This window comes from Myotis davidii, unplaced genomic scaffold, assembly GCF_000327345.1.
Source record: "Myotis davidii unplaced genomic scaffold, ASM32734v1 scaffold394, whole genome shotgun sequence".
NCBI lineage: Eukaryota > Metazoa > Chordata > Mammalia > Chiroptera > Vespertilionidae > Myotis > Myotis davidii.
In genome coordinates, this window is record NW_006287548.1 from 1,660,558 (window position 1) to 1,677,804 (window position 17,247).

General features: G+C 39.5%; 1 protein-coding gene across 1 annotated transcript in view; it reads left to right on the forward strand.

Moving 5' to 3' along the window:
• The window catches only part of PARD3B (par-3 family cell polarity regulator beta), an 838,084-nt gene that overhangs the window by 396,322 nt on the left and 424,515 nt on the right, over positions 1-17,247 (forward strand). The window contains exons 6-10 of the mRNA XM_006759450.2: positions 3,335-3,421; positions 9,670-9,795; positions 12,524-12,882; positions 15,221-15,360; positions 16,809-16,937. Coding sequence (XP_006759513.1) covers positions 3,335-3,421; positions 9,670-9,795; positions 12,524-12,882; positions 15,221-15,360; positions 16,809-16,937 — 841 coding nt within the window. The remainder of the gene's footprint in view (positions 1-3,334; positions 3,422-9,669; positions 9,796-12,523; positions 12,883-15,220; positions 15,361-16,808; positions 16,938-17,247) is intronic.

Consider the following 17,247-nt stretch of genomic DNA (forward strand, 5'->3'; position numbering starts at 1 on the left):
TTAAGGCAGAGGTGGTTAGGGGCAATCAGGCCAGGAGGGGAGTGCAGGGGTGATCAGGCCAGCAAGGGCGGTGGGGGGGGGCGTACAGCTGGGGGTGAGCAGGCTGGCAGGAAGAGTGCTTAGAGGCAATCAGGCAGGCAGGCAGGAAGGTGAGCGGTTAGGAGCCAGGAGTCCCGGATTGCGAGAGGGATGTCCGACTGCTGGTTAGGCCCGATCCCTGTAAACTGGCAGTAGGACATCCTTCGAGGGGTCCCAAATTGGAGAGAGTGCAGGCCAGGCTGAGGAACACACCCTCCTCTGTGCACGAATTTCGTGCACCGGGCCACTAGTCTATATATATAAAGTGACCGAATGGCTGAACAACCGGTCAACCAGTCACTATGATGCCAACTGACCACCAGGGGGCAGACGCTTAATGCAGGAACCCCACAGTGTACCCCACAGTGGCAGTGCCGCTCAGCTGACCGAACGGGCGCTGGACGCAGGGCTCACAGCTGGCCACCACAGCCTAGAGACCACAGCGGAGTGGCAGTGAGCCTACTAAGAGGCGGCGGCATGCACAGTGGAGCCCGGATGAGCAGGAGCAGCAGGCAGCGTTGGACTGCTGGTTTTGGCCCGATCCCCACAGGCTATGCCAAGGGACCCCACCGGTGCATTTGTGCTAGTACATAAATAAATGTGTGCATATCCTGCTCACTGGTCCCTGAACTCTATTCTGTAACTTACCTAAACAAATAGCATTGATAGCTATTTTCACTCTGTGAGGTACTGTGTCCAGCTCTAATTGCTGTGTTTATCTTCCACAAATGGTGTATAGAGAGATTTCTATGGAACTCTATCAAATTTATATAATACCGAGGTTTGGGTTTTTTAAAAATAAATAAAAATATATGTACTAATCTCTCAGGCCCCCTTTTTAAAAATGCTTTTCTTTCTGTCTTGAAATGAAAAACAGATAACAATTGACAAAGAGCATGGTGGGCCATGGTATGCATAAAACTTACAATGCTTGTCTATATTAACTAGATCAAATTCCCTGTAAGTGCCTGCATATTACAGTCAACATAATTAAAAGTCTTTTTTGTTTCTAATACAAAAATATTTTCATCGTAGTAATATAACAGTTGTTAATTATCCCTCAAGCCAAAAATTGTGCTGTCCTGTATAAAAATAACATAAAAGTTCACTCTGAATTGTTGAAAAATTAAATCTTATAAAGTAGAGGTGAAACTTAAAAAGTGCGTCCCCCAAAAAAGTTTTAGTTCTTAAAACAAGATTGATTACTGTAACAGATTGTAAGATTTACTTTATTAAGTGAATGTAAAAATATAGGACTAATAAAGAGCAGACATCAGTGTGACACAAAGAACTTAAATTTACACCGGGGTTTTGAGGGAGGTAGAGAAATATTTGCAAAAGAGAAAAAATGAGAATCCATAAAGGCATTCTAAAACTTCTTAAGCTGAAATCTTGAAGTCTATACTAGACTAAACACTTGCATTCCAAAAACCTTTATATAATACATACGAGTGCCATCTATCAGCATGTGTGTACTTAATACATTTATTAGGAAAGATAAGTGTTATGCTCTAAGGGCAAAACTATAAAAGTACATCATAAAGGTTGAGATAAAGTTTCAATGGTTAAATGAGATTTTAGTCTCTGTTTTTAAAAGTCTTTAAAATAATACTGTAACCTTAGAACGTGAATGTTTTGGTTTAGTCTTCCTCAAATACCTCCAAAAGCACTATATCTCTGTTATTATATAAAAATGATTGCCTTGTGGTCCATTGAAAGCTATATAACATTCTCTGCCCACCAAACAATTTTTATACATGACTTATAGTGCATCCCTTTACCTCGTATTTTATAGACATATATTCATATAATGTCCATATTCTCACACAGAGAGTACAGAAAAGAATCTATTTTATCCTATGATATTATTACTCTAAGATTTGTTTTGTTTCTACCTTTTATTCCAAGCCTCTGCTATACCCTGCTTGACTGAACAAGTTTTAAATATATCAGCAATATCTGAGCAAAACTCATCTGAAATTTATTATCAGCTTTGAAATTCCATCAGATTCCACAAATGTTGGAAAGTGACATGCTCTCCTTTTTTTTTTGCCGTTTTTAATGATAATAGGTTTGAAATGAAAACACATTAAAAAATAAGCCTAATCCTCTGATGAGAATATATTTAATGTATTTATTTTAGATTGCTGATAATTTAGAGAATATTTCATGCAGAGAGTTCATTAGGCATTTGCTGTCTTAATGCTGTTCTCAACTTTCCAGCAAGGAGCCAAATTTCACCATTTTCAATTTGGAGCAGTAATGCATTTGTAGCAGCTGTAGCTCTTAATTTGACATCTAGTTTCAGGTCATTTTCATGTAAATAGAAAACAATAGAAACCTGCTTACAATTTCCATAACTGGGATGTTTGCTTCAACTTTATCATTTTTCCTCTGGCAATTTTATTTTCTCTCTCTGGGATTAAAAGAGCCAATAATTGCTCACGGTTATTATTTCCCATCTATATAAAAACGTGTTAGTTCCACATTTTATTACTCAAAAGCTCCCAGGGTCTTCTACATTTCAGTCATACACACTATCTGTTAATGTTTCTAGCTCCTCCTCTCCTTAATCTGGAGTAGGTTAGGCGGGTCAGGCTTTCTATTTCTTTCTGTAATACATTTTCTCCAGGCTTTATAACTTCTTTTCTGCCTCTAAAAAACATACAGAGGTGAAAATTTGGAATTGTTCCATTGAATACAACTGATGCCTTATTAAAAGGCAACTTTAAATTTTGATTTATAATGCTTTGGACATGCCTATATATATTACCAACTGTGGCTTCACAGTTGTAAAATCTAATTCTATGCTCTTTCTATTAAATACATATTTTATTTCATTTTTCCTCTTTTTGGGGGGGAAATCATACTTTATGATTATGCATAGCTGTGCTTAGTTCTATGTATTTTATCATCTATACAGTAATTTTCAAGTGTGTCTCAATGGGGAAAATTTTTATTTTTTTGTACATCCTTTTAAATATGTTGATTTATGTAGATTAAGTAGGAAGTTATTTTTGTAGGTAGTCATTTCCATTTGTTCCTCTTCTAGAAGAAAAAATAAGAAATCAGAAACTCTTTGAAGCATTTTATTTCCCAAATCTTCTGAACATTATCAGTAAATCGTGCACTCCTTTGGTTTTATCTCTGCTGTTAAATTTATAGAAGTTGATATAATCCTAAAATCATTTTTTTAATGTGCTTCATCTGTATTTTTTTAGCAGAGACTCATCAATGTTCTTTTTTTCTGCCCCAGTGATATGACCAGAACAGTGGAAATTTCTGCTGAAGGAGGCCCCCTGGGAATACATGTAGTGCCCTTCTTTTCTTCTCTGAGTGGAAGGTAAGATGCTTTTCTTCTATCAGGAGTTCATGCTAATGGACACCTTGACAGGAGCTCATTTGCCCAAACATTTCTATGAAGAGGATTAAGTGTGTATCTTTGTCATTCAGATGGACACCTCAAGATAATAACTTCTGTTGGCCACGTATGTGTTAAAAAGAAAATGAAATCATTTGTTTCTAAGATGCAATGGAAAAGAAAAAAAATCAATGACACTTCCTGAATTTACAATTAATTATGAAGTGCTTTCTTAATGTAGTCTTATCAGTAATATGTAGTAAACAAAATCCTTAGAAAAGATTTTAATATATTGTTAGATGAATATTGCAACTGAATTTTTTAATGTTCTAAAATACACTTCAACAAATGAATATAGTAATTCCAAACTGATATTTTCTGATATTCCTCAGGAATATAGATTTTAGAATAATAAATAATATAACATATCTAATCATATCAAAAGCTGTGTATATTCTGATGATGTTAGCTATAGTAGCAAAATGTCATCATGCTAGTTACTTAAAAAAATAAAATATGATCGATTATAAATAACTTACCATATCCTTTTAAAATTTTACACTGGCGAATATTAATTTAGATTGTGTCAGCCTTTCTTGAAAATACTGTCTACCCGATTGGATACTGATGGAAATTAAATGTGTACCTGAGAGCTAATATTAATACTGTTATAACAACCATACAAAACTAGTATTAGATATTATGTCACTTTTCAACAAGATACTGCCTTTAGATTTATATTGACAAGGACTCTCAAAAACTTAAAAGAAAATCAGTATTTCATATGACATGATTTTAAGTAGTTTGCTATATTTGTTTTCTTAAATTAAATGCATCATCAAAAAGGCACAACACTTTATTTCAGCTTAGGAGAGACCAACAAGTAGAAAAGTCAGCTGATTTTCTCAAGGTCGTACAAAATCCAGATCTCGAGACTTGCTCTCACTCCATTGCTCTATCTAAAATAGAACTTTTCCCAAAGGTTATATAGTATTAATTTACTGGTTCTGAATATTTATTCAATTCAGGCTGCCATATAGCAGGAAGAGCAGGTTTAGGCCTGATATTTTGGTTGGCATCGTTTTCAGCAGGTAGCCATCTGCTACCTGTAATTGCAAAGTCATCACCATTTTTTCTGCAAATAACAGCTGATGCCAAGCTGTTGCCGGAATGGATGCTCCTGAAAAAGAAATGAACTGAAAAACCGGTGGCTCTTATTGTCTCATTTCCTGTATGTGTTAATAAGGGTGTTTATAAATGTTCCGGGTGATGGCACAGGACAAGCAGAGGCTGTTTCTGGATAGACAGGGAGAGTATTTACCCAGTTGTCCTGAGAAAGTCTAATGGCTTTTGGCAGAAGTGCAGCGGTAGAGCTTTGTGAAATACCAGAGGGGTTACAGTGCAGGCCCTTTAGCTTAATGAAGCTGGAGTAGAACGCAAGATCATCCCAATGTCCAAAACGTGAGGGAATATACAATGTGATCATCATCATACTTCATTTTCAATGGTTTGGAAAACAGGTTGACCCTCTAGACCAGCAATCACCTTCTCTCACTTCAAACGAGGAAAAGTCACTGGAATTTATTGATTTCTTCCCTTCTCCCTCCTAGTTCTGACTTCTCTAGCATAAGCCTCAGAGAATAGTGGAAAGAAGGTTGGACTTGGATTCAGAATACTTGGATTTGAATCGCGGTGTTCTCTTTTTATAACTTTGAGAAAGTCCCCTCAATTTGCCTCTTGTGAATACCTATTTCACATCAAGGTTATAAGGATTAAATGACATTAAAAATGGGAAAGCTCCTTGTAAAACACACACCGTATGAATGTGTAAATGGTCATTATTATTATTATTTTGACTAAAACAGAAAAGCTTAGTTCAACAATGAACTTTTATAAGTTCATGGTCAACTGCTCAGTAACTTAGTGAAATAGTTGTGTAACTTTTTTCTGCTATCCACTAGTATTATAGAAAGGAAATTTAATTTAAAAACATAAAAAATGGTATGGATGTGGAGACATGAGCCAATAAAAGTTAAGAAGTAATGAGTACAGGCTGAAAAAGCACACTTAACCCATGTGTCTACATGTAACTGGGTATAGAGCGTGTCAGACAAGTGTCTGACTTCATAATGCCATATGGTTTCCCTGTGTGAGAGGGGGTGGGGTGAGCTAAGGTCAGAGTGGTATACTTAGTTCTTAATTTCCTTCCATTTATTGGTTTGTGTCATTATTTTAAATTAGAATTTACATTTAATTATTTACTAGGACTACTGTAATTGGCTTTGCCTCCAAATTTTTTTTTTTTTAGAATAATACTGCCACACCTGTTGTTGAATTAGAAACCTAATCTAAGCTAGAACACCCTGAGTACAATATAGTGGCTGTTGTATTAGATAAAGCCTTAATGAATTCACTGGCTATCACAGCACAGGGTGCTAAATGCTGCTTGTATAGAGGGCTATTGGCTTGCACAGTAAAACACAAACAAACAAACAAAATATATATATATATATTTATATATACTTGTATGAATATATTTATACATAGATTTATATATATATATATATATACATACGTACATACATACATACATACATGTATAAAACCGAGTTTTGGCAGGTAAAAAACAATGTAATTTTATTTTTTTAAAAACCAATGTGGTTTTGTTTTATAATTAAAGTCATTGAATCTCTTTGATTTTTAGTAAATAAAAATACTGTAGCTCAGTTTCATAGGAATGACAGCTAAATATGAGAGAGAAGAAGGAAGGGATGGGTAAAGAGAGACACAATGTGAGAAGAACTGATGTTTAGATCAGAATGCTAAGCTGGGAGCGTGGTGGAGGCCATGTGATGCAGTGGGAAGAATGGAAGTCGGCCAGGGAGAGGGTGGGCTGGTGCCTGAATGATTCTCAGAAGACCAAGAAGCAATTGCTACCCCTCTGATTCTTCAGGACTATGGATTTCAGCCTCCTTTATCACTGCTTATTAATGCAAATTAACCTGTTTATCTCAGCTTATAACTCCTTGACAGCATTAATCATTATATCCTGAGAGTCTTGGTCTCAAATGAGACAGCTACTGCAGCCCACCAGTGTGGGGCAAAGTGGGTTATGAGGGATTCTTTTCTGAGTCTCGCATATTCTGCATGAAATCTAACTGGAGTCCATTCCTTCCAAGGAACAGAGAGGCAGGAATGGTTTGCCAGGGACCAAACTCATAAAATCAGTCAGTTTTACATTTTACCAAAATTACCTCTGACACATGGCTTTTAGAGTTGGGCTTATACTGTCAATAAATTTTTCATGGAGAGTTAGGTTATTTCGATCAGCAAGGGTCACATAGCATGCTCCAGCTGTAAAATGCCAGCTAAATTGCAACCCAGTGGCCTGAAAGAATTAATTCATCTCCCAAAATGTGAAATTAAATCCTATGGAGTAGCATTACATGACTGATGATGTACCGAATTAAATTAAAGGAAGACTTGAATGCTTGTTAAAAAAATATCACTTACATAAACTATTTTAGAACCACATGTGAGTCTCCTAATGGATCATGTTATTGTGAGTCCACCATAACAAAACTCCAAAATGTGAACTCTCAGAGAGTTGTTGAATTTAGGAAAGAAACACTAGTTTGTTCTGTTTCCTTACTTTTATATTTTTGCATGTCCAAGAGTTCAACTTTTAATATTATGTTAGATTAAGGTAGGATTAGTGCCTTAAAAATATTCACTTGAATCTCAGATCCTTTATCAAATAGCAACCTTGGCCCCTGTCCTCCTCCGCACAGAATGAGGTTAAATTACTAACCTGCTGGAACTAGGGAGTGAAGCGTAACACCTCACCACACACTGGGCCTGTGACCTGGGCCTTCCCTGAATGGGTGGTATGACTGTTTGCAGTTCTCTCTCTTGCATCCGCATACTGAATCCATCCAATATGTTTGCAGTAGAGATCTCAGTGTCACTGCTGTGCTTCTCCTGCTGCCATCTCGAGATGACATGTGCTCATTCAGCCAGCTGAGGCCCTAGCGGCAGAGGCTCCACTTTGTGGCTGTTCCAAACAGGAAGATGGGTTTTCTCCTCCACTTTTATTAGTGACAGCCCTTTGTCCATGGCTGACCCTAATATTCACCCATAAAGTGTGCTCATATCTTATTTAGATTTGAGATGTAATGCAGAGGGGCTGTATAATAGCCCTCGAGGCCCCTATAGAAGGAGATGACAAAGAAAAACAAGAGGACCAGGGAAGAGGAGATGGCAGCTTCTCCACATCCAGAAAATTCCTTGTGGAGAAGGTCTTTCTCACTCTGGGCTACAGCTAGTTACTCTAACATGCCACAAGGAACAGGGAAATCCTCAAAAGAGAAATATCTATAATAGACATGAATTTAATATCTTCTAGTTTTCTATGTAGTTACTACTGATATGTAATAGATTTACACACACACATATCTATATATCTATATCTATATCTATATCTATATCTATATCTATATCTATATCTATATCTATATCTATATCTATATATTAAAAGCCCAGCAACCAGAACACTGGAATGACCAGAACAACCAGAATGACCGATGACTGTGATGCGCACTGCAGCAGCCAACCAGCCTGATCCGGGCCCTGATCGCCTGCCCTCCCCAGCCAGCCCAGCCCCCGATCGGCCACCAATACCCGATTGTGGGTGAGGCCAGTTGGCCAACCACCGACGGCCCTTCCCCCCTGCCGGCCCAGCCCAATGGGCTCCCATTGGGGCGGGCTGGCTGGACCCCACCCGTGCATGAATTCGTGTACCAGGCCTCTAGTCTATATATATAAAAGCCTAAGTGACCAGTTGATCAATTGCTATGATGCATACTGACCACTGGGAGCAGACGCTCAATGCAGGAAGCTGCCCCCTGGTGGTCAGTGCACTCCCACAGTGGGATCCCCACTCAGATGACTAGGTTGAGCAGGAGCAGTTCCTCCCTGACCACCTGCCACTCCACGCACTACTACAATTTTGGGGGATATTGGATGCTGATTTCAGCCCGATTCCTGCGGGCCATGCCGATGGACCCCACCGATGCACAAATCCGTGCCCTGGGCCTCTAGTATATATATAAAATTCAACCCCTATCTTTTTATTGCTGTAGTTCTTTCGCTTTCCTTTCTTTTCCAGTTCCCTCCCTTCCGGACTTTAAGCCACAACCACAAAGCACTAGGAGCCACCAGGTGTCCTCTCTGAATCCAGATTGGTTGAAATTTCAGGCACCTCTTCCCAAAGCCCTGCCTTCCTCAAACCACTGCCTTGCTCAGAAGTAGTGTGTGGGGGTGCAGGTGCCACTCCAACCATATCAGGTTAAGGCCATTGGAAAGTATTCAAGGCCCCTCCACTGGCCGCCCCATCCAGTGTTAGCTCCCACACTGCTCCTCACACAAGGCCAGCTTACACAAACACAGCGTTTATCCTGCCTTCTTGTCGATTCTCTCTTTCTTATCCAAATTCTACTCATTCTTCTGACCCAGTTTCATCCCACTTTCTCCCCACATCCTTCTATGAAGGATCTAGGCTTATTGATGTGTCCAGACTTTTAATTTCTGTTTTGCTCTAAGCATGTACTGACCATTTGCCCTGGCCCTACAACCTTGTCTCATACGCCTCCTTCCTGAGCACATAGAAGACACTCAGCATATGTTTCATTCCATTAACAAATAGGACCAAACTTCCTTCTAAATGGAGCAATAAGATCTGTGCTTAAATGTTAACTTTTTAAGATGCAAATTATTGAAACAGGCAGTAAGACTGCAAAAACATTACAGTGAATAACTCATCCTCTCCTGTTACTAACCATCAAGTTGCCCCCTTGGCACTAACTGCATATTGCGGTCCGCTGTGATGCCCTCCTCCAAACCACCAGCCTGTTGTATCCTCAGCTGCACTTAGCTACCAGAGCCCTTTCTAAGTTTCCTACAAGCACTGGAAATGGGACTGTAGATTCATGCGCCCTGGGTAGGCATTTATGTCTATTTGTCTTGAAGGGATTTTTCTCTTTTGAGTGAGTTGTGTTTTTTGTCCTTCTTTTTCCACTTAGGATTTAAATAACAGACAGTTGCCTGAATATAAAGCATCCTTTTTTCCCCATAAATAAAAATCAGTACTTATTTCTGAATAGTTGCAAGTGGAGAAATAATGAGCATATTATTATTCAGTAGTTGCACTTCAACCTAAATTTTGCATTTAGGATTCTCGGACTCTTCATCCGCGGCATTGAAGAAAACAGCAGGTCCAAGCGGGAAGGACTGTTTCAGGAGAATGAGTGCATTGTAAAGATCAACCACGTGGACCTCGCAGACAAAACCTTTGTTCAGTAAGCATTCTTTCCATTGTTTTATATACTACGTGATGCTAGAATGTTTACAATCATTGCTGTGCTCATTATGATCAAAATTCTATGTAAAATTTCCGTCAGTTCCCTTTGAAGGACCCTAGACTACCCATTTTTAATTGCAGCTTATATTTCAGCATACGCAAAGCCCCCGACAGCCCCAGGAGTGAATGTTAAACTGTAGAATGGAGCAAGCCTTCCCAGCTGGTTGTCTTTCTGGGGCATCTATAGATGGGTTTGTTTTTCCTGGGATATGGGTCAGTTAAACTGGTATTTAATGACTCTTTTCACAGACTGTTAGTTCAGCTTATTAATTAACTTACTTGGTATCAGCAGTCTTCCTTCAACTAAATATCTGTGAGTGATGTCTGTGAGGACTCACTGAATAATAGGAACAAAGGGGGGAGGGGATTAAAATACTCTCCCCCAAGAAATCATTTCTCTGTGAATGAAAATGTGATGGGAATAGGTTTGTTGACCAAAGATTTAGAAGATGTAGCAGCCTGCACGTATTTTTGTATTTATTATTATTATTTTTAATATGTCTTTATTGATTTCAGAGAGGAACCCGCAACCCAGGCATGTGCCCTTCACTGGAATCGAACCCGGGACCCTTCAGTCCGCAGGCCAACACTCTATCCACTGAGCCAAACCAGCTAGGGCTGCGTGTATTTTTTAAATGTATGTTGGCCTTGCCTTGGGATTCTGGCGCAAGAAGAAAAGTGTGATGAATACTTCCTAGTAATCATCACCAACCTCTTGTTTCTGACCAAAATAACTCATAATATGTCTTCCCTGTGGCCATTAGTTGTCAGTATGGTCTGTGGAGGGAAGGGGCCAGTGATTGTGGGTTTAGGGAGCATCAGGTTTAAGTTTTAAATGTATGTTGGCCTTGCCTTGGGATTCTGGCGCAAGAAGAAAAGTGTGATGAATACTTCCTAGTAATCATCACCAACCTCTTGTTTCTGACCAAAATAACTCATAATATGTCTTCCCTGTGGCCATTAGTTGTCAGTATGGTCTGTGGAGGGAAGGGGCCAGTGATTGTGGGTTTAGGGAGCATCAGGTTTAAGTGTGGAAGAAAAGGAAACCTTAATTGTCTATTTCTGAAAATAATGAATAATAGATAAAATTATAGTCATTAATAATGATATTACTGTCTTTTACAAGGACTTGATAAGTATGTAAGACAGACATTATCATCCCTATTTTTTAGAGGTGGAAATTGGGGCTTAAAACAATTCTGTGTGGAGTTAGTTGAGATCAGAAACTGACTCCTGATCAAGGACCTGGCCGGGAGAGCGGGGTTGTTATATGCAGTCTTCTCGCTCCTCCACTACCCACATGGGCAATTCAGCGCTTCAGAAAGATGAGAGGGGCGCAGAAGGCAGTGGGAATTATGATTCATTATTATTTGGTGTGGTTTCTGGTAACAGAGGCCTGAAATAAAAGTAGCTCATACAAGATTAACATTTATTTTTCCTAAGGAAAAAAAGTATGGAGATGGCAGTCCAGCGTTGATGTGGTGAGTCCACCATCATCAGCGTAGCAGGCGTCCTCCCTCTTTCTGCTTTACCATTCTTCTTGTGTGGCTGCCGCCTTTCAGCTGTGTCAGGCTCACAGGATGGCTGCAGGGGTTCCCTCCGTCACTTCTGAGTTTCAAAAAATAGGAAAGAGAAATGGGAGAACAAAAAAGTATCTGCCTCCCAGATAATCCAGCTTTTCTCTACGCCTTCACTGTGTCTCACTGGCAAGAAAGGCTGGAAAGGGAATAATGTTACCGCATCATAAGGCATAAGGAAGAAGAAGAAGAAAAAAAAGTAGTCAGAAATTTGAGGAGAAATATAAAGTGCTAAGACAAAAAAGTAAAAACTGTAGGTAGTCGACAACAGAGTGACCAGAATGAACAAGATGGTGCATATGGGATCAACGGCCCACTATGACATCTGGCTCAGCCTGCACACCTACCAGATGTCTCTATGAGGAAACGTTTGTGTCAAAACTAAACTTTGGGAACAAAACTCCTGTTACAGAAGACCTATACTTTAGAATGAAGTCCTAAAAGGGAATTAATTGATAATCTGATCAATATACAAAATGATTTTTTCCCATCTAAAATTAAAGCTTGCTTTGATATTTACTTCAGTAATCATTACAGGATTGATTTAGAAATGCTTAAGTAGACAAGTTACTTAATCTCTCTGGGCCTCAATGTTTTTTCATTTTGTAAAATGAGAGCTAATATGGTCATTAAGAAGTTTGAGAGACTTGCCCAGCTGGTATGGCTCAGTGGTTGAGCATGGACCTATGAACCAGGAGGCCATGGTTCAATTCCTGGTCAGGGCACATCCCCAGATTGTGGGCTCAATCCCCAGTTGCGGGTGTGCAGGAGGCATCCAATGGATGATTGCCTCTCGTCGATGTTTCTATCTCTCCCTTGCTGTTTCTGGAATCAATAAAAATATATTCTTTAAAAAAAAAAGAAGTTTGAGAGACTAATGCATGTTTAGCCTAGTACAGGGCACCTAATGGGCAGGACATGAGTGGTAACTAGTATTCAGTTAGCAAAGTCAACCTCGTTGGGTAGTGATAGCATCTCCTAGGCTAATGTGCTGCTCCCATCACTGTGATGCTGGCGTGCTTTAGAGATGGCATTGCTAACCTCAGTTCTTTCCACGTTTCCTTACATGTTTCCTAACTCTCCTTCAAGGGCTCAAGACGTCTTCCGCCAGGCAATGAAAGCTCCCTGTGTCCTCCTCCACGTGCTCCCCCCTCAAAACCGTGAGCAGTACGAAAAATCAGTCATTGGACCTCTGAACATTTTTGGTAACAACGATGGTGTTTCGAGAACAAAGCCACCACCACCTGTCCACCCAAGATCGGGAATGAGGACCGTGAGTCTCACAGGAACAAGCAGCCCCGAAGAAGATGGGTCACCTTCCCTGCAGCAAAGCAAGAGCCCCCGAGTACCAAGAATAGGGAGAAAGCCATCCTCTCCCTCACTCTCCCCTCTCATGGGGTTTGGCAGCAAGAAAAATGCAAAAAAAATTAAGATTGACCTTAAGAAAGGTAATTATTAAATTATGCTTAATAGCATTCTATTATTGTAACGTATAAAATTGGTTAAGAGAAATGCATTAAGGCTAATTTCGTTAATTCTCCCTTCATTTAATTGTATCAAAGAATGGATTTAAGTGTATACTTAGGTAACACATTTCTGAAAACTATAGTACTTTCTTATTCATCTCTTCTTGTGAAGAGTGTAAATTATTTTAAACAAGAAAATAATAGACATGCTGGGGATTGGAGAGAATCATTGCAAACTTGATAGAGACAGAGCAACACTGTAATACAAGTTAATACTAAATAGACACTAAAATTCAATTGTTCCTGTTTTGAGCAAGATTCATGATTTTTGAAACAACCTTAGACCAAGCTCAAAAAAACATGTTTTTGGTTCTCTAACATAGTTTTTGACCAGCAAAAAAAAATTTACTCCTCAGAAACCAAACATGTGATAATTAGTCATATCATTAATTCAACATTGCAAGCAATTTTTAAAAATATACTTAATTTCAAAGGCATGTTTAACCTTTTATTCATCTTTTCAATCCTTCTATCCATTTCAAATGCAGATCAATGAGACTAGATCATGGGTGTACATACATATGTATGCAATATTATCATAAACATAAGCATTCATGCATTTCCGTGCCTTTGTTTATTTTGTAACTTCCCTTCCCCCACTGCAGACTTCTACAATAATATGTGATTTTCAAGACTCAATTCAAAAGAAACTAAGATCTCATAGATTCTTGTCTAAATTAGCAGGTAATTTAATGGTCATAAAGTAGTTTTAGAATGCTTGTTAACATACATTCAAAGCAAAAAACATGTACCTTTAAGAGAGGTTATTCTGAAAGATCCTTTGGTCAAAATTGCCTCCCCCTGTAAGAATTCTATACTAGAAAGAAAATGTATTGACTGAGAGGCACAAACAGACCAGTGTGCTTAGCAATTGGGCTTTTTATATAAATGCACAATTTGTGCTTTTCATACAAATTACCCAACTGTGTATAGATATAAGGCTGTGTGCTTTGAGGATAGATGAATCAAAAGTAGAATGTGGCCTTAAAAAATCCATCAGAAAGCCTTGATTGTAAAAATAAAGAATATAACATCACAGTTGTACTTTGGGAAGATTAATCTGACAGCAAAAAGATACACCAAAGAAGAGGCCAAACAACAAAGTCTCAGCAAAGGGTGCATTGCATGTGTTCAGATATAATGTGTATGCCTTAGTAGCTGCCTGGATGTAGGAGGGATGAGAGAGAGGAATTACAGTTATTGCTGAGAGTTTCAGCTAGAGTAACTTGCACGATGGAGATGCCATTTCTAGAAATTATAAATTTATGTAGATGAGTGTCTTTGAAAAGGTCGGGATCTGCATCAGAGAACAGGTTCATCGTGACGTTTGAAGAGCTGGTGAAAGTATGTGCATGGTGATTTCTAGAATGCCAACAGAGATTGGAGCCAAACAACGACATCTAGGTGTCATTTATAGGGAGAAGATAGTTTGAGCCAGGAGCTGGGTCTGGAGGAAAAATGGTTCCAGGACAGGTCCTTGGAGAACATCTATTGCTATGGGAGAACAGTGGGTAAGAGAGAGAATGACATATATGATATGATCAGAGTGGTAGGAAAATAATCAAAAAATAAAGATACAGAGACCAAGGGGAGAGTTAATTTCAAGAAAATGATTGCTAAAAAATGTCAACACTAGAGAAGGGGAAAAATTAAGAATAGGAAGAATTGCTGGGTATGCTCACGGGCAGGTCACTGGTGATGGAAGACTGAAGAAGCAGTAAGATTTGTGTAAGGACTCTTTAGGATAGAGAAATCTGAGCATACCTTTAGATAGAGTGAAAAACCATATCCTTACCGAGAGCTTGAAGATGCAAGCGAGCAGGACAGGAGCAGCAAGAGTGAGCGAAGGGACAGTGGGATACAGCGTACAAGGGACAGATGCACGTAAAGGGGGCCATAGGGGAACCCGCTCATTGAGTGCTGGCAGAACTCATGTCCCAGGGTCCTTTGCTTCTACTGGTTAACTGAGAATTCAATCTCCCAGGTGTATGGACATGTGGCATTTCTTCTAGGGCCTTAATAAACAAAAGTGTTACACGTCTGCACTTGGCCCTAAATCCGCTTTGATGGCATCGTAGCCTGTCAGAAATACAATCTGTATTTGCAACTAGAACAACTGAAACTTATTTAAAACATTTGCTGGAATGTAACTATTTCACTTGTTCTACATGAGTCTAAATTAGGTAGCGTTTAGTGCAGGATTGAATATAATATTATTCCTCTTATGATGACCCTGCGTTTTCCTGGTCTTATTCACTAGGCCCGGAAGGACTTGGTTTCACTGTGGTCACCAGAGACTCTTCCATACATGGTCCTGGTCCCATTTTTGTGAAAAACATTTTACCAAAGGGTGCAGCAATAAAAGACGGCCGTCTGCAATCCGGGGACAGAATTTTGGAGGTAAGAATTGAAATTAATATCTTCAATAAAGTATTTCTTGGTGTTTAAGTAAGTATATAAATGAAGCAGGGGGTCCCGCGGGAGTGAGGCCGACGGAGTCCTAACAAAGCATGCCCGACTCTGGAGACCAGGTTCAGTGATGCAGATCTGAGTTTATTGTGTAAGTGCAGCAACATACATAACATTCCAGACCAATCAGAAGTTTACATCATCCTTAGGGCAGCCAATAGTAGGAAAGATCAGGGTACTATGTAGGGGCTCTAGGGGGCTTACTCAGGCGGGCGCTGCCATTTCCCGGTGTCCCGAGGAGGCTTGTATAGGCGCAGTGCGCTCACGCCATTGCATCCGCCACTGCACTGAGATAAATCTCCTGAGCTCTTCCCACATATAAACACATGTATTAATACTTAAATTTTGAATATAATATATTGAAAATCATTACTGAAATACAAGATAAAGATTTTAATTATAAAACTCATTAATAAGCAGCATAACTTAGTAAGCCCCCAATGAGGCCAGTGATATGGGGACAAGTTACCCTGAAAGCTTTTCTCTGTCTTCTTTGTCTTACTTTCACCTCTTAGGGTCCCTGAGGAATTTGGATCAAATCTAAGAGTTCCTTTAATTAGGGGTAAGATTTTCAAAGTTACACCCAAGCCCTGGTAACAATTTCTTTAAACTTCTTTCAAAAATGGGGCAGCCTGTCTTGGGTTGATCTATGCCTCTAGAGAAGAATTTGGAATTACCCAATGCAAGAGGCTTTTTTTTCCCTCTCATTTAATTTTGTCTGATAGAATCATCTCCTCAACTCCTTGGCAAATATATATTGTCAGCTTACCTTTCAAGAAAGCAGCTTCATTGAAAAAAAGAAATCCGAGTGATGTCCTCATGGCATAGAAGCAACACTACATCGCTCTGTCGGCAGTTCTAGATCATGAAAGATGTACTGAATGACAACACAGCTGCAAATGAGAATTCCCAATAATCTATGATGACTGTAATTTTCCAAACATGGAGAACGCTATGGAATGTTAACAAAAGACTCCTGTTCCCAGAGGGATTTGCCATGTGATAATAGTCCATTTCTGCTTCCTGCATGAGGCAGAAAATGGTGCCAGCTAAGCATTTGAAATACACCTTTTTCGTACTTAAAGAATCATTCTCTGGTATCTTTCAGTTTGATTTTATCCTCATAAGAATGTGAAGTCTTAGGAGAAACTGTTCATATGAATTACTGACTCTCTGAGGCTGTCCAACAGCTTAATGAGTGACGGTTGGTGTGTTATTGTTATTTTAAACATGGTTGGTTTGGGCCCATGTTTTCACTAATGACTTCAGATCTTCATGGATTGTGGGAAGTCCGTTTGCTGCTTACTTTCAAAAACCAATTAGGGTAGAAGGAGATGGCAAGTGCTGTAATTGTGATGGTTCCTGATTGTCCTCATCAGGTGAATGGCAGAGATGTCACGGGCCGGACTCAGGAAGAGCTGGTGGCCGTGCTGAGGAGCACCAAGCAGGGGGAGACAGCGTCTCTGGTCATCGCCCGCCAAGAAGGAGCCTTCCTGCCCCGAGAGCTGGTAATATTCAGGCAGAGCTTCCTGAACGCATTGAACTCCTAACATCTGAAGGAGGGCACCTAGCCCCAGGCTTCCTTCACACCAAGAGTGCTTGGCTGCACTTGGGGTATCTCAGTTTTAGGATGTTGATGCAAGGAGTTGGATAAACGTTGCTTACTGGTGCACAAGACCCTTTTTAAGGAAGCAATTTGACAATTCTCAGCTGAGTAAAATATACGTGGAGTATGAGCTATGTGGTGGGTCTTATGCAAAACACAGATAGCAAAAATGTCAATGGCCCTGCCTGACTGCAGTTTGCAGTCTAAAAGGA